Below are 13454 nucleotides of genomic sequence, written 5' to 3'. Positions count from 1 at the left end.
CTTTGTTTCCTCTTTCCTTAAACAGCAATTCCCTTAATCTCATCAGATCATCACTTCTGTTGCCTCAATGGTAACCTCTTCCATAACCATGTGCTACTATTTTAAGTACTGTATTTCTCTTCATATCGAATTTTCGACACTGACAGCTGGAATGTCTTTTAATGATTCACATGAAGATGCATCCTAGCAAAGAGTTCACGTTAAAGTGTAATGTATAACAAAGTTAACATAGACATGGAAAATAAACAGCTTTAGAACTGGATGGTATGTCTTGAGTTATTAATATTTGAGCTCAAGAGACAATTGCATCAGACAACTATGTAATATTGTATGCAAAACACCTTTATTTATATATTTACACGTGCACTATAAATTTAAACCAAGGAATAGTTAAGTTACACTACTCATTCGGAATTTACATATATACAAAATAAGTTACGAAATGTAAAAGGGGTCGATTTGAGGGATACCTAGAAATACAACAGAAAATCTTCTTATAAATGCTGCACTGTTGGGGGAAAAAAATGCTTTTCCCATTTGCTTTACTCTCAAGAAATCTTGCTAAATTTTCGGATGGAGTATATATTTTAACAAGTAGAAACTTGGTGCAATTAACGTTAGAGCACGGGAATTTTTTAACTACAATTATTGGTGCACCCGATGGCTAGTTAACGCCGTGCACTTTTTATACGACCTAGTATTGTGCCAGGGAGTCGTACAGGCGAAGTTAACTAATGTTTGGCTTAAGAATCACACGGCTCTTTATGGTCGAAAATGCAACTCCCGAGCACCCTTCACGATACACTACAACCGTAAGACATGCAGAGTAGGAACCACCTACATGGTATGGTAATTTATATCAATTTTTCCTGGCCTTTAATCTAGTTCGCCCTAGAACTAGGAACCAACTTGAGTTCTTATTGACATAAGACTAGAATAAAAATAGGAATTTATTTGAGGACAATGTTCACTTTGGAATCAACATATGAAGAAGTTTCCAGCATATTCATTACAAAAAGAAAGAAAACCGTATTGGCACAACTCAGTTTTCAAATTCAAACAAAGAACTATTCAAACTGCACGATAATCAGGATTTCCAGGGTACAATGCATAATTGAAAAAGCCTTAAATCAGAAATCTGTTTGTTCTAAATAGTTTTACTTCAAAAGTAGGTTCATTGAATTCCTAATTATTAACCACACTCCCCCTTCGGTCCAATCAATCAATCAATTAATAGAATACAAACTAAATTAACATAAAAAACATCAAAATACACAATTTATGCCTTGATGATGAACATGTCCGACCAGCAAAAGTAATGAATTCCCAACCCCTTGCAAAGACTCACAAAGCCACCTACAAACTTTACAATGGAAAAAATATGCAAGGGCATGGCCTTCAGGTATTAACAAATTTACATGATGGACGATACAGATTGAAGAATCAGACTTAATGTATGAAAGGACATAATTATGTATGTACAACCTGATTGGTCAGTGGTGTAGACATTATGTTATTGAAGACTAGTTTATCAGACCGTGGCACAATTTCAAAGCTGACATGTTGGTAGGTTAAAAATTAATACATATCATAAATGTCTAGGCTTTAGTAAACCACAAATCACAAATATTTCTAAGTTTTGAAAGTCACAGAAGACATTGGTCTATTAAAATTTATTTACTTTTTAGGATAATGTGTAGCCATTGTTATAATTACACATTCTGTCTAACATGAAAAAAGGCATTCTCTTAGCATCATGAAAATGTTGAGTCCCATGTGACCATCGGTATGTTCATGTTTGTCTGCAAATGTGATCTGTATGATCTGCGGGACTCTAGAGATAATAATAATTATTCCTTACCATTCTGACTGGAAACAAAAGCTTCCCCAACCGTCTCCTTTTCTTCCCCATCTTCCTCTTCTTCCTCCTCTTCCTCTTCCTCCTCCTCCTCCTCCTCCTCCTCCTCCTCCTCTTCTTCTTCTTCCTCCTCCATCTCCTCTTCTTCATTAATTTCGCCCTCATTATCATATTCTACATCATGGTCCACATTGACATTTTCTCTTGCTTCCAATGTTTTTGGGTTTGCAACATTTTTATTAATGGTATCTTCAGCACCCCCCTCTTCCTCTTCCTCTTCTTCTTCCTCTTCCTCTTCCTCCTCCTCTTCTACCTCTTCCTCCTCAACTTCTTCATCCTCATACTCATCATCAATTTCCTCTTCTTCGTCTACCTCACCGACTTCCACTTCCTCTTCATCATCATCATGAAAGCTCTTAACTGTGTCTGCAGAAATCACATGGGCTTTGTCAGCAAATATAACTTTTGATTGAGTTGTCTTCACTTCTACCTCATTATCTGTGAGATCAGAGTTTGAAGCCATGGACAATTTGACTTCCTCAACTTTCTCATGAACTGCTTTCCGAATTTTCTCACTTTCTTTAAGAGCATCACGAATATCACTTTCAACATCATTCTCATCACTGCATCCTTCATCTTCTTCCTCCTCATCCACCATCCCAATCTCTTCCTCTTCTTCATAACCTGAGTACTGTTTAGCTAGAAGCTCTTGCTGAACACATCCAATGGCTTCTTCAATAATGTTGTCAATTTCACTCAGAAGATAATTTTGATCCAAAGTTTTGAGCTTTTCAAGTCTTTCCATGTCAATAGGCAGAACATGTTTCTCAAGTTGAGCTTGCTGTTCAGATATTGATTGGTTCTCAAGAGACTGTGAAACTTTTCTCCCATCAAAACTAACAGGTTCAGAATTGTATGTAACATTTCCTACTTCACAGCCTTCATCACTCTTTTCACCCCAAAAAGCAAAAGATAATTTTTTCTTCTTGTTAGTTGGAAGTTCTGGCTGTGTTTGGTTGGAAAGAGAGAAATTTTGGATGCTGTCTTGTGTGAGGCCCACTTGTCCTGCACTTTCATTTCTGCTCGCAACCTCATCTTCTACCACCTGTGAAAATGCAAACAGAAAATTACCACACCCTGAAACTTTCTAACAATACCAAGAAATAATAATAATTTTTTTAAAAATCTTTTATAAATAATTGTTGTAACTTTTTTTACTTCCTAATCAATTTAAGTCCAAGGTTGGCTAACATTTAGGATCATAATAATAAATTGAGACATTTTATAAATTTAGTCAAATGTTCAGAGCTTAACAAAAGGAAATGCCCATACTTAAGCTAGTATGGTAAAAATAGTGCAACCATTCACGGTTGAACTTTATTCACAAAGACAAAAAGATGACGTGTAAAAATTATGTACCATTCTTGGAGATAGCCCGCTTCCTGCATTTGTTTTGTTTGGGTGAAGGTTTGACTGGTTTGCCTGACAAATCTTGAGGAGGAGCAAAATGCTGTTGTTTTATATTAGAGTGTTCCTTATCCTTTGTGTCAGTGAGGAGTCCAACAACATTCACATTCAGACTGACAGAGTAATCAAAGTTTTCAAATGACTCAGAGTCCTCAAATTGGTCTGAAAGTTCTGATTGATCAGTGAGTTCTGCTTGAGTTGGGTTAGTAGAATTCCAAAGCTGCATAACTGTAAAAAGCAAAGTTAGAAAATGTTAGGAGACAAATGCATGCAGGCATACGGATTTGAGTATATATTAGGATCCATGCAAGATACTGAACAAACAACACAGCTAAATCTTAACATACAACTTAATATTATATTATATTATTTTGTTAACTAGCAAATATAGGTCTGAGAGGCTATGGAAAAGTTAAGAAAGCAATTTTTCAACCAATCTCTTAACAAGTCCATATCAAAATAAACAAGGGGATCTCTAAATAAGAATTTGAAACCACTATCTTTACACGTAGTTGGTAAGAAATAAAAGACAAACCAATGGCATGTATAATGAAAAATGTTGCTAATTTTGGTCTCTATCAGATTCCAAGATTTTTACCATCATGTAGTACCTCTACCCACTACCTTCTCAATCACATATGAGGCAAGGATCCGGCAAATATGGCACTTCAATCATAATTTTTGGGACAAATGAAATATGCACTGTGGGAATTGATTTTCAGTTACTCCACAGCATGACATGCATAAAATCCCACAAGAACAATTCAGTTTGTTACACAAATTTACATTATTTTTTTTTAAACGAAAGGTAAAACACAAGCAGTAAAGCTGGAATTGAGCTTCTGAAGCTAATGTGGGTTAGTGAAAATTAAAATATCTGAATGACATATAAGTCAAGAATGCAAAGCCCTACTTTCTGTTTAGCATATTGCAATGTAATGAGATACATTTTGTTTTTTAATGTAACGTTTAAGTACCATATTTCCCTAATTGACAAAATGTGCTGGGTAAATAAATACATGTTAAAAAAAGTCATTCATTTTCTCATTTTTATATTTATAGCATAGTAATAGAACACATGATGGTTGAAAGTTATTTACGAATTAGCACTCTATTGTCAGGAGAGTACAAACCAATTTTTTGAGCTGATATTTTATGATATTGATGACATTTTTTTTTTCGAATTTCATCCATCAATATTTTAAAAGGTGAGGAGCGTTAAGCTAGTTCAAGAAAATGATTTCCTTTGGTACATCATTGATGGACTCACAATTGCTACCTTAAGGTAATATGTCCACTCTGTCCTTCAACCAGCTTTTGTGTAATGCCATACTCACCCTTCTGCTCCAAGCCATTGGAGTCACGTGTATCTTCTTGCTCACTTTCTTGCCCACTGTCTCGCCCTGTGTGACTTTCATCATCGGAACCATGAGCCAAGGGATCAGGAATCAGCGATAATGTCATCTTGCCACTGAGAATAACTGGAGGATCGTTGCTGTTTTCCAGTTCCATTTCTCCTGGTGCTGCCTGTTTGTTGCAATCATATTGCAGGGGACTTACTATTAGCTACTTAACTGCTTGCAAATTAATGAGCTACGAGGATTAAGAATGCTGGTTGTTGTCTAGGTCTAAGGACTCTTTAGATATTAATACATTACATTTATTTTTATAATTTTAAGATGAGAAATTCCTTTTAGATTATCATTTCCGAAAATGCCATGGATCTGTTAAATAGGCTTCTTCAAGCAGGGTTATGGAAGTTACAAGAAACTCACAGAACTCATGTTATCATGATCAATCATTTCACACCACCACTAAAAGCCAAGTATGTGATGGTTTGATAGCAAAATGGAATTTTTTAACAGTTGCATGTGCACACATTCCAGCATTTCATGGAAAAGAATGGCTAACATATGAAGCACACTATTTGATGAACAATTTACACTGACAAATATTTATTTCTACACACAGCCAAAAATATGAAAAAATGCTGAACTTTTGAAGAAAGGATGAGAATGGTTACTGATCTGACCTCCATATGATAAACCAGCATATTCAGAGATGCACCGTATGACATGCCTGCTTCTTAGATGGTAATTTGGTTTAAGTACCTTGTGTGCCTCTGTTTCCGATTCCGCAACAAGAAGTTGAGCTTGGGATGGTAGAGCACCTTCTAAATAGATCTCCTGAGCATCCTGTGGTAATGGGATTGTAGCTGCCTCTCGTTCAAGTGGCGTAGGTGGGCGACTAGGAGGGCGGCTTCGTGGCATAGTGGGTGTTGAGGGGCGGCTTCCAGTCCATGGTTTACCACCTTCACAACTAGCAGTTGTTTCCATATTGACAACCTAGGAATTAAAGACATTTAGAGGACATGTCATAATGACTAAGTAGAAACTTATTCCACAGTACAACATGAAAAGTACTCACCTTCACGCTAGTTCCTTCCTGCTCCCCTTCACCCTCTTTCTTTGGTTCCGCCTGTAGTCCATTTTCTCCCTTTAAAAAAAGTAGACATGGATTAAGAACATATGAATAAGGAAAAAGAAAATATTTCATTAAACATTGAAGATTTGTATAAATGTTTCTTTCTATTTTAAAATAATATAAAGAAAATTTATGATGTTTGAAGTTAGAGTAGTTACAAGAAAAAGTTAAAATAAACAAAAAATTACCACTAAGGAAAATAAAAATAAAAATTAATATTGCTACAAATAAATTACAAAACATAAGCAACTGGGAAACTTCAATGAAAGAAGCAATCCTATTATAGCACAGCAACTCAGCATGAACCTAGGTTAAGATATCATGCAGGATTAACATTTTACCAACCAACACTAATCAAGACAGGATTCAGAGAGAAAAAGCTTTCGAGATTGGATGTAACACCTTCATTCGGAAATCTTCACCAAGACTGTTGCTATGATGTAAGTAGCCCAAACTCTGCAAAATAGCTAGCAAAGTGAAACCACCATTGGTTTTATACTGTAGAGCTGAATAGCAAACTTTAAAGGTAGATTTGTAGGTAGGTGCTTAAAGAATTTGTTCAAAAATGTTACAGTTCCTAAAGTTCATAATATATATCATGAAAAAAATGATCAAACTTGTTATTAAGCAAAAAGGATATAGAAAGAACAGTAAAGGAAAACAAGCCATGCTCTATTGTGGAAATAGACAAATACACACTAATATCGGGCTAGTTGCATGGTATGAAGCATCCTACAACCTAAAATGGTTAACTGCGTAAATGATAAAAAAAATTTCTTGATCATAGAGGCAGAGGCTCAGTTCTCAATAGAAACCATTTGTAGGGGCCTACTCCAAGAATCTGATAAACAATGTTATTATTCAACTTACATCAATCGTAAAACAAAAATCACATAAATTAGACATGTTACATGTTTAAGTATTGCAAGATAGAAAGTAAGGTCAAAGCATAAGTGATTGATTGACTGAAACTACTACTTGGCAAAGCTACACTGGAAAGCAACCATAAGGAAGCAAGACAAACTTAGTCAAATATTTTAGGAGCTATTAGAACCAGATATAAAATTGAGTGCTTTGCTGACCACAACATAGCTCCCAGATGCTTTAGTTCATACAAGTCAATTAAAAATGGCTTGGGATATTGCGGCAATGCCAATTTATCTGAACTATTGATGAAAAAGAGTTTTCACAATTTATATAAAGTCAACAAATTTACAAAAATCTGAGAGGGTAACTCAAAAATCAAGTAAAATTTGGGATGGGAAATTCATTTTAAATTTAAAGGTTTCCCATGTATCATGTTGGTAGGTATGCTGCACTTGAAATATGCACTCTTGTATGACTCCCATATTTTGCAAGCATGCAAAACGGAAAACAATGAAAAAACAGTAAACTGTAAGCAAGATGTAGCGTGGCACACCACGGTACCTTTCCGCTTAGCTGATCAGCCTGCTTGGCAACATTCTCCCTTTGTCGGTCCACTTCTGCTAACAACCCTGAGATTGCTGTTTCAACTAAGTGGCACAGAGAAATAGTTGCTGTTGGTTAAAGTTATTCAGAAAAATTTTCAAGGCAAGACATTGACAAACATCGTTAACAGACAGGCACCTCAATAATCTGGGAAAGTTTGAGCCAAGAAAGCAGGAGAGCACACATTGCATCTCCAGAGCTAAGGAAATTTCATTTCTAGAAATTAATTGGGTAAGACTATATGTACTATAAAACTAAATCTTTTCTCATGTGCCACTCATTAGAAAATGGAAAATGAACACGTATTTTCCATTCTCTGTAATTTAATAAAGAAACTGGGATGGGACCATACTCTACACAGTCTGGCAAGTGCATATTCGGCTTACTGCACTGGAAACATGCAAAGAAGCTTTGCTCACAACCATGAAACTAGCAACCGAATTATAGGAGTAAAAAATAAAGTCAAACAAAACATGGAAAAAAAAGAAACATTTTAGAAATATCAGAGTCGGAGCTGGATCTATGTCCGACCTGTGCAGCAAATTCAGATTTGAAGGGGACCATGCCGACTCTTTTTACAATGCGCTCCATGGCAGCCTCAGTTTCTTGAAGTCTTCTTCGAAGCATAAGCATTTCAATCTCTCCTGGAAAGTTTCATCTTATACATTAGTAGGTCTACAATGGCAGTCAGGTGCCAATTGAAGTCCCACATTAATAGATGACTAAAATCAATCTTCCTACTACAGATAAAAAAAACTGTTAAATAGTAACTAATGATTAAGCAGCTTGCTAAACAAGTTTCAAATAATTTTCCAATTTAATATTTTATGAAATAGGACATTAATGAGTATTCGATCACTTGAAAATGATATATGATTGACTGAGAAATAATACAACAGCATTATCAGATAACTCTTGACACGGACATGAAAACAGCTGAACATTGAGGCTGTAAGAGTAAAATTAAATACTTACTTGTGTCTCTTTCTTTCCAGTCTGACAGATTGCAAGCACAAACAGGAGTAGAACTTATAAAGAAACTAAAAATTATTATGAAAAAACATAAGTTTTAAAGTGTGTTACTTACCTAACTTTGTAGGCTGATCATAACGGTGTTTGTTGGTCCCATTCTGTCCTCCGTGTTGATCAGCAAAAACATAGTGTCGGAAGTTGGGGTCTGATTGGAAGTTGTTCACACTCTCAGCCTCAGTGTTCCTCCTCGTTAAGAGCTATATTTTTAATTTTAAAATATTGTGTACTTTTAGTTTACATAAAGAGATTATTTTTTATGGTTTTCATTTAAGGTAGTTCTTTGATACCTTCATCATTGTGTAAACAAAGATCATTACGATGCCAATAGTGTACAAAGGCATCAAAATGCCAAGAGCTCCTTGAGTTGCTTTGGGTGCTGGAACAACATGTCCTGCTCCTCCCATAGGTGGACGCATCCCTGGAATGGGTCCTGGCTGAAAAAAATATTAACAGATTAAACAGCCAACTTTTACATGATGTATGGCAGCTACACAAACATTTTTAAATTTATTCTTTGTATTTTCAGAGAAAAGGGGAGAAAATTTCTAAATAAATGATAAAGTGCAGGAAAGCAAATAGATATAAGCATGTTTGCAACTCATGTTATTCATGGTCACAGCCGCATGTTTGAAGGCCACAATACTGTACACCTAAGCTGAGCTAGACTTGGAACACAGCCAAACTCATTATAGCCCAACTCAGAACTTGAAAATAGCCTCAGAGCCCTGGCTCATTGGCATCTATAAATTATACCGTCGAGAGATTTTGCAATGTACATTAATAATCAATAATTTATATGACTAGTATCCATTTAGAGTGATTAAAACCTACTTTGAGTCCAATCCAAAAATTCTAAATTTCTTTGATTTTAAGTGGGATTTTTATGAAGAGACTGCTTGGATCAGTTTGATACTAAACGTACCCTGCCTTCAAGAATCCTTGGAACAACATTGGATTGGGGTATGGCTCTTCCACGTTCTCTTAGAGCTGCATGCACTAGATCTGGGCGCATGTGAGGAGGACGTTCTTGCCTCAAGTTTTCTGGGGGAAAAAACGCACATTATTGTAATTAAGGGCAGTTACAATTTCACACACACATACATATACACACAATCACTGATGAAGAAAGCCAGAAAGGATAAGTGCAGACTGCCAAGTTAAAATTCTAAAAGGTTAAATGCAGAGAAAAAAATCCCCCAAAATCACGCAAAAAACAGTTGTTTTTTTCACACGCACTGAAAAACATCTTGCAAATCATTGAAATCAAAAATTTTCTAAATAAAAACGTTAATTGTAAAAAAATGTGATTAGTTGTTAATTTGAAGCCTTTCCACTGCTTTGGTTTACGCTTACTCGGTGATGAATGTGACCAATATCTGGCAGCACCAACTATACTTCTTTCAAGCCCGAAGTGTTGTTTCAAACAAACAGAATTGTTGAAGGTCTTTATGTTTTCTAGGATTTGACGATAAGTTTGACCAAGCCCTACTTGTTCTGCCAGAAAAGATGTGATGTCAACACCACATGTGCTCAAAACCTCCTTTTTACATGTATTTATAACATCTTTGCTCATTTTCCCATGCTCGAAGTCTGACAAAAATTTAGGATCTAGTTCATCATGTTTAGTGACAATTCGACCACACATTTCTTTCAATATTCTCATGGCATTGACATCCATGTCAGAAATTACATCACAGCATCCTGGAACAATAAAGTTAAGATAAATGTATCTGAACTAATACCAAGAATAAAGTTTCTGTCATTCTGTCTTTTTTTAAGCAAATGAAGAATACATTTTTTTTTAAAATTTAATTATTTCTTGACAGAAAATATAATGCTTGTATATCACATGAGCAAAGATCACATCAAACTCATGAGCCAACAAATGACATTAATACGTACACTTCAGACTATCTGACATATTCTAAATAATATTAAGTTAAAATATTCCTGTATTGTCAGCATCACTTTGAAAGGTTTTCATTATCTCACAGAGGTGAAGTATTATACTATTGAAGTGGCAAAATTCCATACTTCACTAAAAAGGTTGAATTTGTGTTGCAGATGATTGTTAAGAGATAATTATATACTAAATCATTTCGAATGTGATTAATAAATTGGTGTTATAGATTTTTGGAAAGTAACAATAAGATTCACAATGAGCATGAGCCCAAGATCAACATCCCTTCAGCAGTAGAAGTAAATTGGTGGTGGATCTAGAATAGAGCAACAAGTACGACCAGATCTACTAAGAACCATTCAACGATTGTAGGAACGACAAAGAATGACATTCCTGACATTGAAGTTCGTGATGCAGATCCGGCAAGGGGCTTAGGCTATGAATACATCGAGCTACTGGGCTTTCTTACCTGCAGTGTTATCAAGAGAACCTTTTTCGTAAATGGCTGACTGGAGCATTGGATGGAATAATCGTGGCCATAGCACAGCAAAACACCCCACAACCGCGGCTAAAATAAACACTGTTTTTCCTGTCGTGATTTCTGTAGGCATTTTCGTTCCTCGTTTTTCGCTGAAGTCGGAATGTCGTCTGCATCGAAAAGAAAACAAACGACTACGGCGAAAATACAAGGCTGAGAAGGGTCAGCTGAAGCCTGGTAAGGGTGTCTGTGTCTCTTTTCTATCACTGGCATCGGACAGGACTCTGTGTTGTGGGTTGCCGGGATCAAATTATAGTGATTGAAACATTGACAGTGTGAAATTCAAAGACCAACAAGGTCCTCGTTGAAACATTAAATGTAAAAAGCAACCCCAGGACCGGATGTAGAGTGGCTATTCCACGATTTGTGAGTGCACTCCTTAGTAAAGTGACCAACATTGCAGTTATGTGCAATGACTTCTGAACCAAGCAATCGACAAAGTGTGATGGCAAAGAAGGGCATAAACCAATTTTAGTTCATTCAAATTTGAAACTCGTCGTTCGCGGATCATCATACTATTATACGCGAAGAATAATAACCATCCTCAACTAATGTTTACTTTGCGTTGTGTTGTCTGCGAAACAGCTGTGAACTGCGCATGCGCTCTGGCCTCAATGAAATGAAGTTTTGACTTGTGCGAGTACACGCCTTCCGTTCTGCAGACTCGAAACGGGAACGGGAGGGTAGAGACGAGAAAACGCAACGCGTACAGCTACCGCCAGCTCATATTGTTGTATGCAGATTTTGAGCTGTTCACAGATCAATTTAGTCGTGTATTTGATCATTTACTGTTCCTAAACATTTTCTATTTCAACAATTACTTTTGTATAGAACATTTCTTTCGTCGGAAACATACAATTTCGCGTTTACCATAGCTTGATGAAGTAGCTCCCGAGAACCAAGGCACCAAGGCTAGTAACGAGCATCCCATATTGCTTGTGGGAAGTTAATAGTTGAAAGTTATTTAGGCTACGGCATCCCTCGTGGCTTGTGTAAATCTTTATCTTAAAAGTGAGCCGCGGATGCCTTCAGTTACGGTTTCTTGTATCTGAAACCAATTCGACTTAGTAGCTAGGAGCCATGTGGCAGCCATTTTGAAGTCCTTCATGCCTGAATCTTAATTTCTCGTGTTGTGCGGTCTTGCAATGATCGTATATATGGCTTTCATTTTCCGTGCAACCTGAACGTTTCTTCAAATAGTCAATATGGTAAGTATATATGATCTCGTGACGCATTACTTAGCCCCATATTGGAAAAGACAAATGACCTTGGCGTTGTTTCCCTTGTGCCCCACACATTAGTAAAAGTGTATCCGTAGGAATGTGAACACGAAAAGAGTGGAATTAAACTCTCACATCATTGAAAAAAAAAACGGTATTTGACTGAAGCACTATATTATTGGATCTGATCTCATTACAATGTAATATAACAACTAGCTACATAAGTTTGACAAGAAAATGGCCAACATACATCAAATAAAAGAAAGACCAGATGGTTTACTTCTGGCAGTGGCCCAGATGGTTAGGTTATACGCCGAAGGCGAGTCACCTATCATTATTGCCGTTCGCTTCGCTGATGAAAAGTATTGGGGGAGGGGAGGGGGTGAACCGCCTACATTTATTTCAGCTGTTCAAACAGCTGATTGGATTCATCACAGATAGCCATTGAATAAATCAATTTTCAGTTACTACTTCAACTTTGCTTCAGTGAAAGTAACTAGTGCCACTAGACATGTAATTGGTGGGAATGGGGCTAATTTCAATTAATAAAGATATATATGTTACATACGTTATATACGTATACATATATTCACATATATCTGTGTTCTCAAATCTCATCAATACGTTTCTCCTACATGGTACTTCTTTAAAAATTGAGTGTCTACAATGTTTTCTGTTTTTGTTGCAGCCTCGTATAGATCCTATGCAGCTACTCAGGTGCCTGAGTGTGCTGCTTGGTCCGAATGGAGGGATCCTTAGTAGAGATCAAGTCGGTAGATTAGCAAGGTAAGAACTTATTAAATTAGAATTGGGGTTTTGAGGCTTTGTTTCTGGTACTTATTTTATCCACCATTGTACTCAGTCTTAACTCTGTTGGAAAACTGATTTAAATCTTAATTGTATGTAATTTGATGAAATGAATTTAATGTGGTATTTCTAAAAAAAAAAAAAAAAATCATTTTAAAATTTCACTTTAACACTATGTATAGGACAGTTTGGTTTTTGAGCTTGAATTAGATAGGCTGGGAGAAAATTTGATTGTGGTCTTTGGTATGGGTGTAGTAAAACCATGCGTTCCGTACCGCGTTCCGTCCTGGAACTCATGAGTCACGATCAGCTGACCAGCGCACGGGCTGCCCCGAGACATGGGTGGGCGTGTCCGTTGTCTCTTTGAAGTGGGTATCAAGTGACTGTTTTTTTCCCCCTCCCTGGCACATGCCCCTCTCTCCAAGCCAAGCATATAAGGCATATTTCCGACCAACAAAGCACGCCGAAGTACTTCCATGCACTGATGTTCGGGAGGGGTTTCGCGCAATGCTGCTGACGAGGCGGGGCTGTTGGAAAATTTCTTAGGAAAGGGAACGGCGCGATTTAACAGTGCTGCGCTGGGTTGCCCACGTTCCTGGCTTGTTTCCTATCGTGGGACCAGGGCGCGATGACTCCCCGCGCCGGGTCATCTACGGTCTACGGGTCACCCCCCCCCCC

At 36.9% G+C, this 13454-nt stretch overlaps 2 protein-coding genes across 7 annotated transcripts in view; one reads left to right on the top strand and one right to left on the bottom strand.

The window, feature by feature from the left end:
• Positions 1 to 321: 321 nt before the first annotated feature.
• Positions 322 to 10895, bottom strand: LOC113207204 (FK506-binding protein 5). Of its 6 annotated transcripts, XM_026423661.2 has the most exons (12): positions 10681 to 10895; positions 9665 to 10012; positions 9234 to 9352; positions 8599 to 8745; positions 8367 to 8508; positions 8255 to 8275; positions 7811 to 7923; positions 5753 to 5821; positions 5437 to 5670; positions 4663 to 4852; positions 3278 to 3553; positions 2809 to 2963 (listed from the first exon to the last, which is right to left on the bottom strand). In XM_026423661.2, exons 1-12 carry the CDS (start codon positions 10820 to 10822, stop codon positions 2950 to 2952), a joined length of 1815 nt encoding a protein of 604 aa, XP_026279446.1. In that variant the 5' UTR covers positions 10823 to 10895; the 3' UTR covers positions 2809 to 2949. The 6 variants fall into 6 exon arrangements, with proteins under 6 accessions (XP_026279440.1, XP_026279442.1, XP_026279441.1 ...); XM_026423655.2 differs by lacking the exons at positions 3278 to 3553; positions 4663 to 4852 and having other exon boundaries at positions 322 to 2963; positions 10681 to 10894; XM_026423657.2 differs by lacking the exons at positions 3278 to 3553; positions 4663 to 4852; positions 7811 to 7923 and adding an exon at positions 7238 to 7323 and having other exon boundaries at positions 322 to 2963; positions 10681 to 10894.
• Positions 10896 to 11382: 487 nt separating this feature from the next.
• Positions 11383 to 13454, top strand: part of LOC113207202 (serine/threonine-protein phosphatase 1 regulatory subunit 10) — an 11624-nt gene continuing 9552 nt past the window's right edge. Inside the window, exons 1-2 of the mRNA XM_026423653.2 lie at positions 11383 to 11957; positions 12658 to 12755. Coding sequence (XP_026279438.2) covers positions 11955 to 11957; positions 12658 to 12755 — 101 coding nt within the window. The 5' untranslated portion in view covers positions 11383 to 11954. The remainder of the gene's footprint in view (positions 11958 to 12657; positions 12756 to 13454) is intronic.

Source organism: Frankliniella occidentalis, unplaced genomic scaffold, assembly GCF_000697945.3.
Source record: "Frankliniella occidentalis isolate FOCC.00 unplaced genomic scaffold, Focc_3.1 Scaffold77, whole genome shotgun sequence".
Classification (NCBI taxonomy): domain Eukaryota; kingdom Metazoa; phylum Arthropoda; class Insecta; order Thysanoptera; family Thripidae; genus Frankliniella; species Frankliniella occidentalis.
The sequence above is the reverse complement of the archived record's forward strand: the minus strand, read 5'-3'. Positions and strand labels throughout refer to the sequence as shown.

What these genes read in the sequence shown, in the direction of transcription:
- LOC113207204 (XM_026423655.2), bottom strand. Translation starts at nt 10,822, where the DNA reads ATGCCTACAGAAATCACGACAGGAAAAACAGTGTTTATTTTAGCCGCG. An exon ending in CTGGAAAGAAAGAGACACAA is followed by an intron (nt 7,924 to 8,254) that starts GTAAGTATTTAA and finishes GAAACTTTCCAG; the next exon opens with GAGAGATTGAAATGCTTATG. An exon ending in CGGAAACAGAGGCACACAAG is followed by an intron (nt 2,964 to 5,436) that starts GTACTTAAACCA and finishes GCATTTTCACAG; the next exon opens with GTGGTAGAAGATGAGGTTGC.